Raw genomic sequence first — 20,439 nt, 5'->3', positions numbered from 1 at the left:
AGTTAACCGCATCGCGCGTGAAAGACATCGTAAAGAGAGTGGAAAAACAACTAAAACAACAGAAAGAGCTCCAAGTGGGAAGATGGATTTACTGCCTGGTTAGCGTGTATAATGGTAATCCTCCAACCACTGACACATCCATAACAGAAAACAAGATGACTGCACTAATGTCGAGAAGACACACAAGCGAATCCTTTGTTATGTGAGGCCAGACAGTCACGAGATGAAGGAACAAAGACCCTCTCCCTATGCCAATACAAGACTTCAATCAAAAGTCATAGAATTGCTACCTTTAACACAAGCCGTTGAAAACAAATGGGGACAATAAACTACTTTTGCAATGACTTGAGCGTTGATGAGAATCACTGTAAAGCCCAGGATGATCTCAGATGTATTGCCGACTATTGCTTCACCAATGAACTGCACATTTGCTATGATTGGCAGAGCTTTTGAGTTATGACTGCGCGAAAGGAAAGAAGAGAATTTAGCTACGTGTTTGGAACATGTCAGCATAAAGAATATTTAGTCATGATTGGATCATTGTGCATGAGTGACTTGGGTACGTACTATGTCTGATTCGCTATTGCCTTTTTTTTGTAATTGCTATGAAAAACAAACTGACTACAGACGCATATTTAACATAACAGTCTGAACGTGATTTGGAAAAAAAATGATGTTGGATGCTCCTTCAACAGACATTTTATTTCAAACACTTGCTTAGTGTGCAAACGTGCAGCAAGTGTTTGTCCAAGCTCTCATGCATACATCTTTGTGTTTGCACATGCTTAACCAGATAAGAACACTACTAGTAAGGGTGCTCTACTCTTAATCCAGGGTTTACAGTATCATCTCCCATTGTGTCACCTCCAAGCCATGTTGACTGACAAACCTAACAATGCAATGAACGTAGCAACATCTTTCCTCAAATTGCTTGTATTTCCAGCAACAGGACCTATAGAGGAACTGCACAGTTCCACATAACATCTCTGCAATAAATAGCATGGCCGGAGTCCCATGACTGACTCAGTCAAACCGAGAAAGAGAGTGTTGGGGGGGGGTTGCTGTGACTCCATTGCCCCCGGCCCCAGCAGTCCTTCACAGCCAATCAGCACACCAGAATCTGTGGAATCTCTGGAAGTGGGAATGTGGGAACTCTGGAGATGCGAGTAATCTCTCTGTTGTGCAGCCCCTGTTTCCAAGCTTCCAGAGATCTGCGGCTATAAGGAGAACTCTGTGGAGCCGGCTAAACCTGGCATAGCACCCCGGAGTCCAAACTGGGACTTCTGAGAAAGCCTGCCTGGGCAAAGTTTTACCAAACGAGAAGCCCGCACAACACGTGGCCAACAGAAACACTGAAGTTGAATTGACTTTAAAAACAGTGGGTCTAGTATGTGTGTACATGTAGCTTCTAGACAGCAAGGTGGCCTTCTCAATGTTTGTGTGAGTGTGAGATAGACAGGGTGAAGGGATAGAAAATATATATAAAGAATTTCACTAGGGCCTCAGGAAATGAGCATCTATAAATAACGTTATTTGAAGCTCCTCATAATGGATTTTGTTAGATAGCGTATAAGTGCCAGTTGAGTGCGTGTACTCACAGCTGCGTAGCAAACAGGCGGCTCATCTTTGCCACATGCTCGTTGTCGTCCATGTCGCTGTCGCCCTGGTCCCCGCTCAGCTTCCTCTTGGTGGGGCTGATGGGAGGAGGACCCGTCCTGTGGTTGGAGATGGAGGAGGAAGAGGAGGAGGACGACGATGAGGAGGAGGAGGATGAGGAAGAGGACAGGGACAGGGACTGGAGTCTGGGGTCGCCCCTCAGAGCTGCTTCACCTGAGGAGGGAGGGAGACAAGAGGTAGAAAGTCAATAATGACGTATGAGGCAGTACAAACATTATAAAAGATGAAAAGAAATGACAAAACCAGAATGAATTCAAAGTATAGCACCAGGAAAACTACAGTTGACTTTACTGTGGTCACTTCAAACATGACTGAGTATGAACTGACAGTTAAGTCTGTCTACTGACATGCTTACGCTGCCAAAATGGCGCCTCGCCGTGGGTGTAAATGATGATAATTAGTTTGAAATGATGGTATTTTCAAGTAGAAGGCAACTGTTTTATTGCCACTTTAAACAAGCTAACCACAAAAACGACTTCATGACAGTGTTACTATACATGCTGTGTTCCAGCTCAAACTTTGGGTTTTGTTGACTTATACAGTTTGCTGAGTGAGGCACAAACCTCTGGCATACGCAGGAGAGTATCTGGTTAGGAATGTTTTGGAGGAAATAGTTGTGGATGGGTTCTGCATGCACGTCTGTGTGTGGTGTGAACTATTTCTCTGTGTGTGTGTCTGACTTTTTCTGCGAACCTCCAGTCTTGTCCTGGTACAGAAGCCTTACACAGCCGTCAGTGAGTGGGAGTAAGAGCAAAAGAGAATCAGGAAAACTACCACTGGCTCCGTCTCAGCGCGGGGACTTTCCACTGCTTCTGCCTCATGTGTGAGTCTGACTTTGCCCCAACAGAAACATAAAGCTCAGACTAGAACTCTGATTCCCATGTGCAGCTTTCTCTACAACTACTACCTAAAAGAAATAGTTGTAACACTTCCCCTTGCAAAGAAACACGTTGTCCTGTTTTCATACTTCAAACATTACTCAAATGCAATGGTGATTATCTTAACGTAGAGTTAACTAAAAACTCCTACGCAGCACAGTGGGAATTTAATTTAATTTGCATTTGCATACAAATTATATGACTTTATTTAAAGAGACGGAGCAAATATTTTCGGAGCCGTCTCAATTGCCATAGGACAACAATTAAATCATCCAGAAACTCGTAGCAATAAAACACACACTGAAAGGCTTTGTACTGTTATAAAGTGTGTTCTCTGTTCCTCCACTCTTCCTATATGTATGTTTAGTTTTAGCATGGCCTCCCAAACACAGCAGCAGCACCTCCCCTTTCTCTCTATCTCTGGCATGTTCCTGCTCGCCCCACTGTGAACCATAGCAACAAGGGTGACATCATTGTTTTTGGCAGGACAGAGGGTTGGCACTAAAAGAAGGGAGCCTGTGATACCACACTGGCCAATCAAAATCCAGGACACATAATAGCTTAGCAGAGGCTCAGAAGTGAAATGCTCAACAATAGGTGAACCTGTGAGTGCTTCCCCTGTGAAAAAACAAGACATGTGTCCATATTGAGTGACCTTGTGACCTTACGCCTGCAGCACCGCAATTATGGATTGGAAGTAACCAACTTCATAAGAGTTGTGCAGGTAAAAACATTAACACTCAGTTGATAGTGGTGAATTACAAATATCTGGAAAATGATTCTCCTTACAGGAATAACTTTAGTTTTCTAACTAACTATCTTGGAAGAGAGGTGACCAGAAAAAGCCTTCATGTAAGAACATCATGTAAGAAAAGGTCTTTGTTTTAAAAGGTACCTATAAACTAAGCAAACCTGTTTATACATGCCTCCTAAACCATGACAGAAGTGAATAGTAAAAGATAATCCAATTATAATGTGCACAGCAACAGGCAACATCAAATACAGAGATAGGCAAAAGCACCAAATGGCAATGCTTGAAAGAATTCATTTCATTATTTTCTCTATCAATTCTATAGTTGTTTGGTAGAAAAATAACATTGTGTTATTACAGGTAAACACTGTTTGTTTTGTTAAGCCAGCAGACTGCCTGGGGAAGGAGGAGGACTGTAGCACAGAATTAAAAACTCCACTTTCCTTTCCCCTCTGCTCTCTCGGTTCATTTGGTCCACATGATCAAAGCCTGTTTCTCTTGACAGAACTTCAAACAGCTTGGAATCAGGATGAGATTGGATTACAAACAGAGGTACCCCTCTATCTCTTTATTCCCCTCTGGCTTTCAGTCCCTCTCTCCTTTCCCCCTTAAGACAGGATGAGTTCAAGCATGCCCTCTTCTCTCTCTGCGAAGCCGCAAAGTGATTATTTTTGGCCGAGGTCCTCAGTAACCTGAACTTGGCCCTCTGGGTTGCCTTTACTTTCATAGTCCGTGGAGGTTTTAGGCTTTAAATACTCGAAAAGGACACACGAAAAAAGCTCTTGTCTGCAGAGCTGAACTTTTAAACCGGATGTTGGATTGGTTTGATCTCTGACAGAGAAAGGAAAGGGGAGCAAGATAGAGGGACGAAGAGGGAAAGAAGTTGACGAAAGTACATGGCTTTGAGGAGGTTTTCAACCTTGTCTATTTGTTACTGCTCAGCAGCAAAAAGGGACAGTCAGCAGCATTCCCCTGCACCCCTCCCACACAGGCCTACAACTGATAGCAGCTTTACAGAAAGAGAAAGGGAGAGCGGGGAGAGAGACGAACAGACAGACAAAGAGAGAGAGAGGTGCGAAGTGATAAAGAGTTGCATAATGCATAAATCCTCCAATTCAGTCTGATCACACAACTGGCAGAAATCAATCATTTCCAAAAATAGAATCAAGAGCACAGCTTGGTTGGAAAATGAAAGGATTTGGAATAAAATGGGGGCAATCTTTGCTTTGCAGGAAATTGGAGGAGTTGTTTACAATGCTGGAGGCAACTTGGTATTGTAATAATGTGATTCTTTGTTTATACACAGGGAAAGGTTCATATCAGCATGACAACATGGTTTGAGTCCAGTCCTCCTTTCATGCTACCTGGCACCAACACACTGATGGTCAGCACCTCAAAGCCAACTACAATAACTTCATTTCTTATATCCTGGAAGTTGCTCCCAATTATAACCCTACAATATGCAAACCAAACTATCCACCCACCAACTGCAACAGAAGAAGGCAAGACTGGATGTGATTTTCAGCAAACTGGGTCATAACATTGCATAACATGGTAATTGTTACATCATGTAAACAAGACGCGTATCTGTCAGTTTTGTACAAACGACTGACACGTTGCATATCTGGATATACTGGAAATTACATTCAATATAGCCAGCAACAGCAAGTGGGCCATTTTCAGCCCCCTGCGTTATTTGTTCAGCCACACAAAGACATCACCGAATTCTGATGTAAATGTGTTTAGGTGTGTTGTAGAATTGATACGGTGCACCTGTTTTCTTCTAGCACTGTAAATCATGCTGTATGCCACTTTGCATCAGGATAGTGAAAAGATTCAACACTTTATTTAAACTATTAATATGGATATTCAAGTGCAGCATGAGCATTTATGTATGCATCTGTCCAGGAATGTATTTTGAGTGTGTGCTGATGCATACAATAACAAGTCAGAACACCCACCATATCACAAAGCTCCTCCGAACCCCTTCTTGGCTCAACATGTTTGAACATGAAGGGCTTTTCTTTCACTCTTTTTACTGGTTGGCTCTTTTCCCTCTCTTCCTATCATTGTTTTCTTATCTTGAGGCACATGATGGAGTCCGTTTTTGGCGTAGTCAGCTAAAAGAACACACACGAAAACAATAGATGGGTAAACCCTGAAGATATGTTCTTCCAAAGATAGAAAGAGAGCATTGTGTCTAAACACATCACACATAAGAGACACCCTGAGGATATACAAGTATAAAAATACCACTGGAAAGAAGTCTCCTACCCACTTCACTCCTGTCATTTTCTTCACTAACAGACAGGATGAAATCTGAGAGAGATGAATCTCTGTAGTGACACAGAGAAGCTTTCTGATTGGCTTCTGTCCCAGACCAGGGGCCGCCTTATCTGCTGCACCATCATCGCACTGTGAGCTTCTGCTTCAGGGACATTTCACGAGTGCCTGAACCACTGAGTAAAACAAAAAAAGCCACATGCCTAAAAGTAATCATTTTTCGTCAAACAGCTTGTCGAACAGGAATTACAGCCACACAACATTCTTGTTTCCCACACAGCATTGAAAACAGGAAGAAAGAACAACTCCAAAGAGACCATAACCACATGCTCAAACACTTAAAAAACATGTTCGCTGTTCCTGCTATAAAATGTGACTCGTACACCTGGTAAACTGCAAAATGGTTTTCAGCTGTAGGTCTTAGGAGTGCTATTAATCGTTCATTATATGTGACATTTAGAGAGGAGATGCTAACTGTGGCAGAGGAGCAGTGGGGGAAGACTAGGATAATGAACAGAGGGAGAGAAGAGATGAATACAAAAAAAAGGTGTTCCTCTGTGATGCTAGAACTTCTGTTTTTTGTATAAACCACCTTGTGTAGGGACTTAGAATTAGATTTAAAAAGATATATAATTAGTTGCCGTGTATGCCAATAATGGACCATTTTAAGTGGTCCTTTTTGCTTTTCAATTCTGGAGTTGATTCTGCATGTTCAGAATCAGGGGCAGAGGAAGGAGGTCTTTTTTAGCCCCCGGAAAGGCTGGATGATATTACAACGCCTGACATGTGAGCAGTAACTGCAGAGGACAGAAGTTAAACTACTATTCCTGCTAGAAAATAAGTTGCAGTCCACACTGGGAAACTACAGCAAAAGGAATAAGAGATACATCCAAACCATCTCACAAAAAGACAATGAGACAAATAAGTAAACAACAACACACAATCTGATTCAACTAAAGTCAGACATGTTGCCAGAATGATCATACAGTTAGTATTGCCAAAGGTAGTTGTGAATGATATAGAGCAGAAAGTCTGAATAACTGAGCAAATAGTAATACAGAGTGAGCCAGTGAGAGGAGAGCCATGAAATTCACACACTTGCAGTCGATTAGTCCGCCTCTGATCTCAATCAATAGCCAGGTCTTAGCCTTTCGGGAAGCAGCCAATAGCTCAGAAATGAAAACACGGGCTTATAAACACACTTCCAGTTGTTCAGATAACCAGCAAATAGCAACACGTCGGCCAATGGTGTCATTTAAAACCAACGTTGACTACTTTGCTAACAGTTAATACCACACTCAATAGAAAAACAACTTACGTTGACATCAAGTTCAAACCGTTGAAAAGTGTTAAGAACAGTTTATGATTTGTATAAGTCTTGTTGAAATGCAATTAGTCAACATGTGATGGATTTTACAACAAATAGCCAGGCAGCAGACCCTAGGCTGAAGTAAGTTGAGTGAAACTTGGACAAAGTCTCGGACGGTAACTCACAGCGTTAACTGAGAGTTTAAAAACAAAGCAGCACAAACTCTTCACTCCACTTTACCTTCGTAGCAGAGAATGCCGATGTTGTTGTTCATTTTGTCCAGGTACTGGTAGTTTAACAGGTCCATTTTCGTTAGTAGCATTTATCGAGTTTTTACCACAAAAAGACCAGCTTTTTTCTTCTTCTTCTTCTTCTCCTCTCAAGCTACGGTCAATAAGCTAAAGGCCCAGCCTCCAACTTTAGTTTAATTTATTTGTAAAACTTGAATAAAATAAACCCACAAAGAGAGACACAGAGTTGACACTTTTTTCGAAATATGTGTAAATGTATCGCGGTGATAAAGAGCAAACAAAAAGCGCCAGTTGTCCTCACAGCCAGCTGTAAGTCGACTGCACTGACACGCAGGCTATGCTCGGTATGACTGCTGGGCTGCAGCAGCGGTTCCTCTGCTGTGAGAGAGGGGTGCACTGCGCATGCGCACCAAATCCCTGGAGCGCCTCAAATATCAGGGATGTTTTACGCACAAGATCAGCCCCTCCAAACACATGCGGAGACCATGCAGTAATCCCATATCAAATGTATATGGGGGTATTAAAAAGAAAAAACAGTACCAATGCACTGGTTACTCAAAGTTGAGATGCAGCGAGGAGTTCCTCTTGTAAAAAAAAGTGAAAACAGACAAGATAAAAAAAGTGCAATACAAGTAGGTTACGATGGCTAGAATCTTATCACTAAATGTACGTCCTTGTAGGAATATTAAACTATACTGATAGCAAAGAAGCTGTAAAGTCTGATAAGTCGGTGTGAACTTGTCTGTATGGGAATAATGAAGGGATTGTTTTGCACGGTGAGAGGAAAAGGATTCCTGGAATCTATGCTTCTGCTTATTGTTTTTTTTTCCTAGGAAGTCTATTACTTTGGATTCTCCTCAATTAATATTGTTGTTTTTTTGTGTCAGGCTTGCAGAGGAAAATATACTTTGTACAGAGATGACCCATCTGTTAAATATATTGATATTTAGACATGATAAGATAAGATAATTCATGTAGGTCAATATGTTATATGTGCGGTATGAAAACAAACATGTTTAAATTGCTTAATAATTTTAACTATCTGGATATCAAAAGTTACCAAGGCCCAGTAAAGTCTCCTCAGTGTCACAGCGGTTCTCTCCTGCCCCCTGGTGCCTAACATCGGCTATACCCAGGTTTTGTTTTTTAAAAAGGGGACTGAGGTGAAAAAAGCAGGAGGCAAATGGGATGAAAAGAGGAACTATGAAATGTCATCATAGATCAGTTGTGGAAAGAATTGAAGAACAATTTATTCTTAGTATTTTAAAGACAAGTTGAGAGCATGAGTTCATTTGCCATGTACGTGTTTTTGTGTGACATATAGCCCCAAAACACACAGAACGGGAAATGAGAGGCGTTGTGACACGCTCTGATAACACACTAAAGTCAATGCAAACTCAATGTTGAGAAACCTAAACGAAAAAATAATTTTTTAATCAGGTGTATTTACTTTGATATCCTGTGTGTTAAATCAAACCCAAAGATAGACAGACTGTTGGCCTCCGCACTAACATTCTCATACATCTAACCTACCTTCCCCTTCCCATCTTAATACCTCCCCCTTTCTTTCTCAAACACCCACAAGCACACAGATACACACAAAAGGCCTCCCCCCTCCCCCACTAACTAACGGTGGCTCAGAACTAAGGAACATGGGTCTTGTCTCATTGGTTACCCATTGTTTCCAGTTCCGCACACAAAACACAGCTCAGTGCAGACAGAGAGTCCATTCACTGCCTGCTCCTGCTACAGCTGGTGCTGCAGCTTACAATTAATAACTCACAGCCTTAAACACATAGCACTGCATCTAAGGAAGTAAGTGGCCAAAGCCGACATTTGTTGCTCAACTCATTTTGCATTGTGTGATAAAATAAATAAATAGTGTTGCAATGAAGTACTTCATTGTTTAGTGTTGCAACTTTCCAGGTAGAATAAACCACACATTTCTGATATCATAGCTGAAATGGATCAGGTGGCAAACATTGTGCATACATGCACACACAAAGTAGATTGTCACCTGAACAAATATTCCTGCAGTGGAGGACAGAAGACAGGCCCAGACCAGTGCCCCATATACATTTGAAGACAGATAATGGATCTGTTAAATGTTCTCAGACTAAAAATCTGCTAGTTAAAACAAAAAAGAAAGGCTTTCATTTCATGATGATCAATATGATACAACCCAGAGGGAATTCAAGTTAAGACTAAGAGTCAAGCCTGAAATATTCATTCATTATTAAGATGTGACAGTTGTACCTTTTATTGTAGGGTCATTCATTATTTATATGTTTTATCAGTCAAAAAGGAACATAGGTTTTTTAAGACATAGAAACAATTGAATCCTAATAAACCTTAAGACATTTCTGAAACTGAGAGCCAATGATATAACATTTCTCATCAGCGAAACAACTACAACTCTTTTATTGCATATTGACAACAAAGGGCATGCTAGTAAAAATAAGAATACTGACTTTAAAAATTAAACATCAAGCAATGTTCCCATTATAAATGTAAGTAAAATTGAACCATACTTACATACTTGTTATACATGTCAATTAACAATTAATTTGCTTTTGTAAACCTTTGTACATCAAGAAGCTTAGTCCTGCTGCTGTGTGTTTCCCTATTTGCTTTACTGTACTAATTTGTTCTGCAATTATCACTAACACTTGACATCAAATGTACTTAAAAAGGAAACGCTCTCTAACACAGTGTCTTTGTTCTGGCCTGGCATGCTGTAAGGAGATTAATGGTTACACAAGAAGTTGGAGAAATTCCACCTCTTCTTTCCATAGGGATAAGTTGTCACACATGCTGTGGTAATAACCTTTTCTCCTCATTGTTTCCCTGGTCTTTTTTTCTTCATGACTCAGAAGTAAAGAGCTCACAGTGGGGCTGATGACCTATACTGATGTCCGCTATAGGAAAAGGCAGGCTGTGGCATCACTGCTGTTTGAAAAACGTTGAGTATACATGTGAATTAATGCAAACGTTGTGGAAAAGGATAACTGGCTGCTGTACTAAACTTAATTTGACAAATAAACTCAAATGACCAAGCCAAAGGTGCATTCACATGTGTCTCTTTGGTCCCATTTTCCAGAGTTGGGAAGTTGTTCTGCTTTCTTACGTGTGCTCGTGACCATTAATAATTAACATTCATTTGTAATGTGGAAATAACAAGAACACTAAAAGGAATACGTGTTGTATTTTTATTGCTCCGAGTGTTCAAACGTGTTGATATCTGTTTCTGAGTTGCTGTTCAGACTTGATAAACTGATGACATGAATTTTCCCAGTATGAAACAGTTTTTTTCCAATTATTGCGACACCACATGAATGCAGCACAAATTCAAGTAAACTTCAACAAAAATTCAGATGTCGAGAACAGACAAACAGATCAAGCCAAAAACATTACCTTCTTGGTGAACTAACAACAACATAAGCTCATCTCTGTCCTTAAAATAAGTTACTCTTGGAGTTATAAACTTATAAATCAGGTTTGATCTTTACTCTGTCTAGAGTACTTCTTTACTTTACTTTCAAAATGAATAGAGGATCTTGCAATGCCACCACCCATTCATTCATCTTTCATTTAGTTGTGTGGGTATACACCAGTCATCCGTCTACAGCAGAGTATTCCTGCCTTCCTGTCATTATCCCCCTTACTTCCTGCCTGTCTATTTATCTAATTTATCATGTCAAGGTGCTACCACACCTACTGAATCTCCTGTAGTGTTGTGTGTCTCTCTGAACAGGTCTGGGCTTCTCCAGGGAGTGGGAGTGTCTTTATAACAACACCGCACAGGCCAGGTGGTGAATCATCCTAATGCTTTATTAACACGCTCCAATGTTGTGACACAAACATTGACAGGATAAAACACCTCAGGATGATGGTAGAGTGTTAACAAACTAAAATGATTCTGACTTCCTCATCTTCTTTCAGTTGCATTCAGTGTTTGCTTTTCTCTACTTAACCATCTTTCTGCCATTTGAAAATGAATATAAGAGTCAAAACTGTTCTCTTTTTCAAGTTGACCTAAAGGTTTATTATAAACAGGGTCAAAGAAGAAACACTTTCACACTGTTGCATATCAAAGGTCAAATCTTCAAACGTTATGGCACCCTCTGGTGAAATACTACCACACCATTACAGGCATGTTTACATAGTGATATCATGCATTGAAGACATTTATCCCCTCTGAAATGTGTTACCTCAGCTTTTGCTATCAGGGTGGACACTGAACTGTAGATTTTAAACAAACCTTGAGGGTATAAAAGGTTTGTTTGGACATGTAAAGTCTACAAACAAAGACAAGTTATGGTACTTTAGGTTGCCGTTCCATGAACCTTAACCGTCTATTTTTAACCGTCTACAAGTCAAACGTTTAACGAAACCTGTACTGATTAATGATTGCACCTTTAAATGTCTATGCCTCTCAAATAGACTGGCACTACTTCTTAATGCAGTTTCAAGAAAGTGCTCTTACTTATTGATGGACATGTTTGAGTTGTGTTTATGAGCACGTAGCCTAAGACACTTATACCATTATGTGATAGTCAAAACAGTTCTTGAATGGAAATAACATCCATTACAAAGGGCTCCTGAGTGATTGGATAAAAAATATCCACAACAAACACTCCCTGCAGAGGAAATATCAGGTTGCTAGACCGAAACAATGACAACATGTATTTGTGTGGAAGTGAAGCTATTCGTCATTTCCCATCTCTGTGTATAATACTTACATAAGTGCATTGTTAAGATAACCAGAGAGACCATTTTATTAACTGCATAGGATGTGTGTTTTGTCTTATTTATTTTTATTTTCTATACATATTTAATTTGTTTTCACCTTACATTATTACTTTTGTTCACAAAACAATTCCAATGTCTGAACATTACAAAAAAGCTAAGATAATTTTTCTTTAAAAGAGTGTACTTGCATTTCATGCTATTCTATCATTATTATATGATCGGCATAACATCTTGTCTTGACAACAATGTGTGTTACCGCAATTATTTGGTATAACACCACAGACTAATTAGTATAAGTGACCTGACAAGACTTCATTGATGTCATACTATCTAAGTGTTTTTTAGCTAAGCGGTGATCGGTGTACAGCAGCATTCAGTCCACACAGATTGTCAGCTGGAATGTGGACCGCATGGGAAAGTGTTGTCTCGCTGCCAAGACATCCAAGTCATCCATGTCCTCTCCCTTATGGCCCATCTGTCTACAGGGAAAACTGTCTCACTCTTCTCTCAAACTGATCTGCTGTCTATCCTCGTAATTTCTGATCCCTGTTACGCTAATCTATCAATTTAACAAAGCACATATCTCACAATATATTATCAGGACATGACGCCTTTGTTAAATGCCCCTTTTTATTCACTTGTTTTCTCCAAATCTCTCCCTCTTTCCAGCTCCCTTTCCCAACTAGATTACTACATTTTGTTTACAACCCAACCAAAATAAACATGAGGCAGACAGCTCTCACACTCGGGAGATACAGGGCCAGATATTTGCTGTGTGTTATTACAAGAATGCAACGGCCCGGAACGCTACTCAGGTCTAAATGGGAGATGCAAATCTTTTTCTGAGCCGCAAGCTGACACTCAGATGGAGGGTTGCAAATAACAATCTCTTTCATTATCAATTCATCTGATGACTATTTTCTTGATTAATTGTTTGGTGTATTAAATGTCTATTGGTGTAAAAATAGACAAATTAAATCCAGTTTCTTGTGGTTAATAACTTCCATTTATGCATATTATCTCTATTATAGGTGTAAAGATATATTGTGCGCAGCAGTGATGCCTGTTTTTAACAAAACACAATGAAAACAACAATATATTCTCCAACTTTGACATACAACAAAAAATAAATGTTTCACTGGTTAATGTCTGTTTTGTTGCTAATTAAATGTAGAATTAGGCCTTTCAAATATATAGCACCAAACAGATTTTATTTCATAATGAAAATGTATTTGTGCTTTTAAAGGCCAATGACAACGTTCTTGCTGAGCAACCAATTGGCTGATAACAAACTGACCCCAGGCAGGGGCTTGTCATTTATTGGCCAAGACAGCTCCTACGTAGGACAGCGGGCTCTGTGCCATTACCACTCATGTTCAGCTGTGCCTGGATCACAGCCTCGGCATGCTCAGATGTCGTCAACACAACCTTATCACTGGATGCCCATAATACAAATACTACACATACTTTTGTGACAGGAGTATGTTCACAGAGCACGCTCACTTCCTGTCCTTTTTTAAATAATTTATGATCTTGGAAAAAAAGTATACCTTGAACAAATTAATACTCTAAATCTCTTGTATACTGCATGCTTACGTTCATTTTTGAATGCCTACCCATATGGGATAATAAAGACATTAATCAAATCGCTTCACAAATCACAAAGAAAACTCATTATGTCTCAGCAGGAATACTTTTGTTAGCATTATAAAAAGGTGAACTTTTCTTTGTGAGAGGCTTGCAATCCTGTTTCATTTCATTCTCAGTAACTATGGCAAATTCTATCAAAAAGAGAGGAATGTAAAGTATGTGTGGTCAGCTCAGCTCTGAGAAAAAGGCTCTCTCTAAGACAGCAGAGCTGGTATGGGACCGGCAAGCGTGGCATTTACTGAGAGCAAATGAGTTCTTTGACATTTTAACCAATATTAAAAAAGTAGCCAGAGCGACCTCAAATACAAGAAAACATGAGGAGCACCCATAGAAATCTGAGCCGATGAAAGTTTGACTCTGCTTAGGATGTTAGATGTACAGGTGGGAGAGAGAAAAAACATGTATGTATAACTTGGCTTGTTTAGAGCGGTAGGCAACCCTGTTCTAGACTAAAAGATCAGATATCCGCCTCAATACCTAACAGTGATACTTAACTTCAGATGAAAAGCATCAGCTGGGTGAAGAATGTGCACTACAGGAGACATACTGTATGGATTTCTGCACCCTCTTCAGGCCATCAATGGAGTTCGCAGAGACAGAGGCATAACAAGGTAGTTTACCATATCAAATTCTGGGCCAAAAATCACTTACATAGACATTCTGTAGATGGAACAACGAACAGCTGGTTAAAGCACATTTTCCAGCTCAACAGTAGTATTTCAAAAGTGTTAGTAGTATTTTAGCAAAGAAAATGCTCTTATCACACAGAAAAACAGCTAAATCTAACTGCTTTAGTCACAGTCCAAAAGAAAAATGCTTAGCAAACAAGGGTTGATTGTATTTAACCTTGTGATTACAGCTGTGACCCTTTGACACTTGACCTTTGACCTTTGTACCATGGTGGCCCCTTGCCCCTACAATTCTTAATGGCCGCCCACTGAACCACAACGCTGACAAAGCAGTGACAATGACGTAAAGGGTGGTGTGTGTGTGTGTGTGTGTGTGTGTGTGTGTGTGTGTGTGTGTGTGTGTGTGTGTGTGTGTGTGTGTGTGTGTGTGTGTGTGTGTGTGTGTGTGTGTGTGTAGCGATTAGCAGACCAGTAACTAGAACTGCAGGGGGAAGTGTATGGAGAGGCAGAGAGGTGAATGTTGGAGGAGGGTAAGACAATGAACGAGAGATAGACTGATGGTAAGTGAGGTGACTGGGAAGGCGTCACTTTTCATAAACATAATTGTATTCATCTCAAAGAGGCACTAAACTGCACTACAGTTTACATTTAGCATATCATCCGGAAACAGGTATAGGCTTTCTCCAAAAGCAATAAAAATCCACCTACCAGCATCTCCAAAGCTCACTAATTATACAAAAAAAATGTAATGACAGTGTTTCTTGGGCCAGTGAAGTGACTTCTTGGAGTCTTGCCATCAGTGTGATGTTGCCAGGCAACCAGCAGAATCATGCTAGCTGCAGCTCAATATTGAACAGACAGAAATGGGAATTGTTATCAATCGTCATCCAAAGATGTCAAACTCTTGCTTTAATGCCTGTATGCAACAGTCCAGGATGATGCAAAGGCAAAACATTTCTATGATATGCCAAAATGTGAAAACACTCACTGATAATAGAATGAAAAGCTTATTACTTGTCTATCAACATGGTGAAGTCAAACGTCCACAAAATGAGCAAACTGACCAATATTCAACTGCTCAAGTTCAGGAAAAGTAGCTGCTGAATTTAATGTGTTCTTACAAAAATCAAATGTGATATTGCTAGAACTGGCAACAAGTCAAATCCCTCTCCCCAGCAGAAGAAATGAAAGATAACCTGCCTTGTTAAAGTCTTTTGTCATCTCTAACCATTCAAGAGAATTACAGCGCAACCACTGTGCCTCAGAAAGAGGGCAAGATTCCTGCAGTAGTATCTCACTTACTGTAAATGATTCTGTGGTGACACAAAAAGATAAAGCAGGTGTGAGAGAACAAGAGCAGGGGTGTAACAATGAAGTCAGCGCTAAAGTGTTACCCTGCATATCGTCTGTACATCACTTTGACCTACGCATCGATGACACCGTTAAAGCACTCGTAAAAACTTTGCTGATAACCAAGTTTTATATACTGCAGACCCCTTGAGCCCCTCCAAAAGATAACTCAAACACTGTCAACAGTTAATGACATCATACCTCATTTATCAATAAAACAGCAACAGGCACTGACTGGGGAACTGATAGGAAAATTAGCAATAAAACACAGTGGTGTGAGACAATGGAGTGTGTAGTCTTGCAGGCACACACCTCCATTTTCATCTTTTATTGCATATCCACATTTGAGGCCACACACACAAACTGCAGCGCGTATACACAACCATACTGAATGTCAGTGTGCTCTACAATGTCACTAATTATTTTTGATTCATGATGACAAAATACAGAACTGAGGACGTTAAAAGGACTGATATGTAGTCCAGCTGTGCCATGGGACTAACCTTGCAGATGCAGAAGGACGTGCTGCTGATATTTCAATTCAATATATTGTATTATCTATTTGTCATTAAGTGCCAGATGCAACAAATATTACATGTATTAATAACATCAGGGAGCTGTAGTAGATTTCTTCTCAGGCATTGTCAGTGCGATCAAAGTAGCTTGTATTTACTGCAAAAGAAAGACTGTTAAAAAGTAAAGTTCATCTTAATTTTGTGTAAAAAACTGACAAGACTTCCCTACTTACACTTGCACAAAACAAGTGATAATAAGTCTGAATGGGTCACTTTGCTTCAAATGTTTGTATACTTTTTAGAGCTGCTTACAGCTGCTACTATTAATGTCTGCCTTTTAGTGTTAAAAGTACCACATGTGCTAAGCCTGACAGAAAGGGAATGAAGTGAGACTGGATTGGACTTAAAAGTGAATTACTTGACTTGACCAAGAAAATCAAATTATTCCTACAATGACATTGTTTAAGCGATGGCTAAATAGACAAATTCTATAAATCTTCAATCCTATAAAAACAGGAGTTTAGGCTGTTTAAATTGCATCAAAGCTCACCTTGTTATTGTTATTACTAGATTGGTAACTAATATCACACCATATGTTAAAGTTTAGACCCTCTCAACTTCAAAACGCCTCAACAAGCCCTGCAGGGAGGATGATGAGTTACAGAGAAGGTGTTCTGCTCACCAGCTGTGTGCTTACGCCATTATGTTTAGTTCCTTAACACCTGTGTTATGTTACAGTAAAAGCAATGGGAAATATCTGACTGAAACGTGGACATGCTGGAGGGCTAAACCACTCCTTGTAGAAAAAAGCTCCAAGCACACCCAAAAAACCCAACCCATCACACCCACATGCATGAGTCCTTGGTCAAATTACCTCCCACTGAGAATACTGCTAGCCTCCAGCAAGGTTTTGACAAAATGCCATGATGCAAGCTCTCCAATTACACTTTCAGTGTTGATCTGACTATACACTACCGAGCATCAACAAGCTCTGACTAGTTTCTACTGCTGCCTAACACCACCCTTAAATACTAAACATCTGATTATCCAAGCTTGCAGTGATCCATATCCATACAAAACTTACATTGAGGATATCCATGATTGCATGGATATGCGATTACTTTTGAGATATTTGGCAGAAAAAATGTAAAACAAAGTTGGCCTACTGATGTCACGAGAGTCAGATTCAGAGGAACATCAGAGAAAAAAGGTATACTGTAATCTCGTGGCAACCATCAATCTCTGCACAGATTATCATCAGTCAAATCATTGTTGAGATAACACAGTTCCGGGCCAAAGTGGTGGATAAACAAACAGACTGAAATTACCAACCCAGACGCCAATCTTGAAATAAGCGATGCAATCCAAGACACACATCACACAACCAATACAGCCTTACAAAGAATTACATTTTAAGCTCAGGATGTGCCAACTATCTAAAATAGATGTTGAATAAGGCTTGTTTGAATGTTTCACAGATGTACTCTATGGTTTTGTTGTATCACAAAGTAATTACTGTAAGGTGTTTCTATTATTTTGTTCACTATTATGCAATATATATATATATAAACCCCACTGCAGTCAGCATGTCGTTGTGTCCCTGAGACACTTCACCCCAAATTGCTCCTGTGGGGATTGTCCACAGTATTGAGTATGTAAGTCGCTTTGGATAAAAGCGTCTAACAAGTGACATGTAATATATACACAACTAAAAGTGTTCTTCAGCACAAGATTGTGACAGAATATTGTAAAATGGTATGTTTTAATAGACTGCTTCCCTTCAACAAGAGCAAGGAAATAAACCATGGAAACCGTAACAATGGGGGGATTCTGTAAAGTGTGTGTATGTTTTCTCCAAACAAACAAGCAGGATTTAGCAGCATGTGTGTCTCTGCATGTGCCGAAGAAGAGCAGAGGGTACTGTACACATCTTAGCCAACCTTCTTCTCTTGGCACCAGTGACTCTTTACTGTAGTTCCTGTCAGAGACAAAAGGCCCATATTCCATCTAGTCTGGCCCTAAACCACCAGCCCTGTTTGGAAAGACTGGCTTTGATCTCACATCCAAGACCCAACAAGCAGAGTTACGGTAAGATCACTGGTCGTGTCTCCAAATGTATATTCAAAACAAAGAAATTACTCTAAAACTGTTTTATTCAACAACAACAAAATAGAGTTGCAAACAAAGACACAACAGGCTCTGAGCTTGGCTGCAGTGCAACCCAGACTGTTTGAACATTTGATCTCAAATACAGGTTTGCTTCCAGGAAGGGAGGAGCGCACTGCAAGATCTTCCAAATATCCACCAAAATTGCTATGGAGGGGTGGCGGAAGCTATTAAGCATTTTCCACATTCACCATCAAATATAAGGCAAGGACTACTTCACTGCTTTTTTAGTTTGTGTGTAATTACTGTGTATTCAAGGTCAGGTCAATTTGACTTAAGACCTGTGATTACTGTTGTTCACAGACCTCCGACTGGAAGCTCACAGACAGCAGTATGTGTGTGTAAATGTGTGTGTGTGCAAAACGGCGTTAGTATGAAGTGGAGGGTACTCAACTATCTAATACAAAATAAACTGACAAAGAACTGACTTTGTAGGAGAATATTAAATGTGAAATACAAATATTTCTTATATTATTTCATTACCTGAAAATTGTGCACATGAAGTGACGAGATCTTTTTATCCCTGATTCTTGTGTATGAAACTTTAAAGTAATGAGGCATACCTTGTTAAGTATTGTGTTTGCTTCGCTATGTTAAAACTGAAAAAATCCGGAAGGTTTTAAAAAGTACAAACTCTAATAAACACAGACAGATTTTTTATTAAAGATAAGCAGTCTCAATTTATCCGGGCTGAGGCTAACAATTCTATTTTGGTAGAGTACTGTAGTATGTTTTCCACTTTAAAGCCAAGATGAGCGACTATGGCGTATCAATCCATTATTCATGAACGGTAATTCAATTTCCCTCAAGACAGAATTTGTGTAATTTTCTGAGAAATTAATTTCCAATTTATAGTGATGGGTTATCTGCAGTAGTGCGTCTCAAGCTCTAAATGTTTGTGTGTGCCGGCCCTGACAAGCCCCACTTGGTCTTCCTGAGTTTGAGCGGCTGTTATGAAGGCAGGCCCGAGCCTCTCCCTGTTCTTGCTCTGGTATAAAGAGCTGCACAGGCAATCCAGAGGCTGCTCATATTGCAGACAGGTAGGCAGAGGTTATTGACTCAACAGCCTGTTGGCCTGGTTGTTTGTTTGGCAGACTAGCAGGTTGGTTAGTAGGTTGGCTGGCTCACCCATTTGTCCCGCACTATTGTGGAAACAGGTCGAGTGCATTGTCTTTGGACAATGAGGCCATGCACGACCCACAACAAAAAGTGACATCAGCGCAGAGGAAAAAACAATAACACTGCAGGGGACCGAGGGAGCAGGGGAGGAGGCTGAGGAGGGGAGGAGAGATCCCATGCCATTCTGCTCAAAAGTGCAAGGAAGCTGATATTCAGCTCATTTAAGCTGAAGTATTATGGGAACAAAACGATGACATGGGAGACGTTACAGCTGGAGACCTTTCTTCATTTTCCCAGTCTACCATTAAACAAGCAATTTTCAACACGTTGCTCTTTGTATATTGACTATCCCATGGTATTCAATTATCATGCAACTCCGAAAAGACGGACAACTTTAAATGAGGGATTGGTAGAAATGGTAGAAATGCACAGCTGTTAATATTAATGTTAATTTCTCTTTTTAAAGTTCAGTACATTAATTGAGTTTTCTTTAAAAACTCTAATCGTACTCTCTGATGCTTTTGTAGCTTCAAATTCCATCATTACAAACAAATCCACTTAAAAAGAACAAAATTGTTCCTAAATTAAAAAAAGAAATAAAGTAATGCACAGCCAGATAGCAATGACACATAATCTGCTAAAATCAGAAAATACTATAAAGAAAGAAAACAACTGTGTATCAATTATCTTTGGCTCTTAATCTCGGAAGGAATTTTTTTTTCAAGCAAGTCCATAGACATGATTGAGAGAGAAAATAAATGAAAAGCCAGAAGAAGACAGAGACAGGAGGTCTGCGAAGAAAATAAGAGAAAAGATGGAGAGGGATCAACCAGACAGCGCCACAGACACAATGTCAGAGACACAGAGTTGGAGACAGATAATGAGACAGAGATCCACCCAACCCTGATTCCAGTGAAAGCAGGTTAACACAAGCAAGCCACTGAGTTAAAGCTAATGGCAGTTGAGGGCGGTTGGTCTTATTTGCCTGTGTATCTGCAACTGCAAGCTTGCACAGCACAAAGACGCCTATTGTCTAATGTCAGAAAACAGAGCCGAGGCTTATGGGTGAACATAATGTTGCACTTTATCAATGGCAACTCTAATCTCAG

The 20,439-nt window shown here is 40.0% G+C and overlaps 1 protein-coding gene across 2 annotated transcripts in view; it reads right to left on the bottom strand.

The window, feature by feature from the left end:
* vgll4b (vestigial-like family member 4b) overlaps positions 1-20,439 on the bottom strand; it is a 34,444-nt gene that overhangs the window by 12,204 nt on the left and 1,801 nt on the right. Inside the window, exons 1-2 of one of the 2 annotated variants that reach the window (XM_010772720.1) lie at positions 7,139-7,479; positions 1,599-1,830 (exon numbers count right to left, since the gene is read on the bottom strand). In XM_010772720.1, coding sequence (XP_010771022.1) covers positions 1,599-1,830; positions 7,139-7,220 — 314 coding nt within the window. In that variant the 5' untranslated portion in view covers positions 7,221-7,479. Of the gene's footprint in view, positions 1-1,598; positions 1,831-7,138; positions 7,480-20,439 lie in introns of those variants that run through there. The other variant, XM_010772721.1, reaches the window with a different exon arrangement.

This window comes from Notothenia coriiceps, unplaced genomic scaffold, assembly GCF_000735185.1.
Source record: "Notothenia coriiceps isolate Sejong01 unplaced genomic scaffold, NC01 NC01_scaffold00011600, whole genome shotgun sequence".
Classification (NCBI taxonomy): domain Eukaryota; kingdom Metazoa; phylum Chordata; class Actinopteri; order Perciformes; family Nototheniidae; genus Notothenia; species Notothenia coriiceps.
The sequence above is the reverse complement of the archived record's forward strand: the minus strand, read 5'-3'. Positions and strand labels throughout refer to the sequence as shown.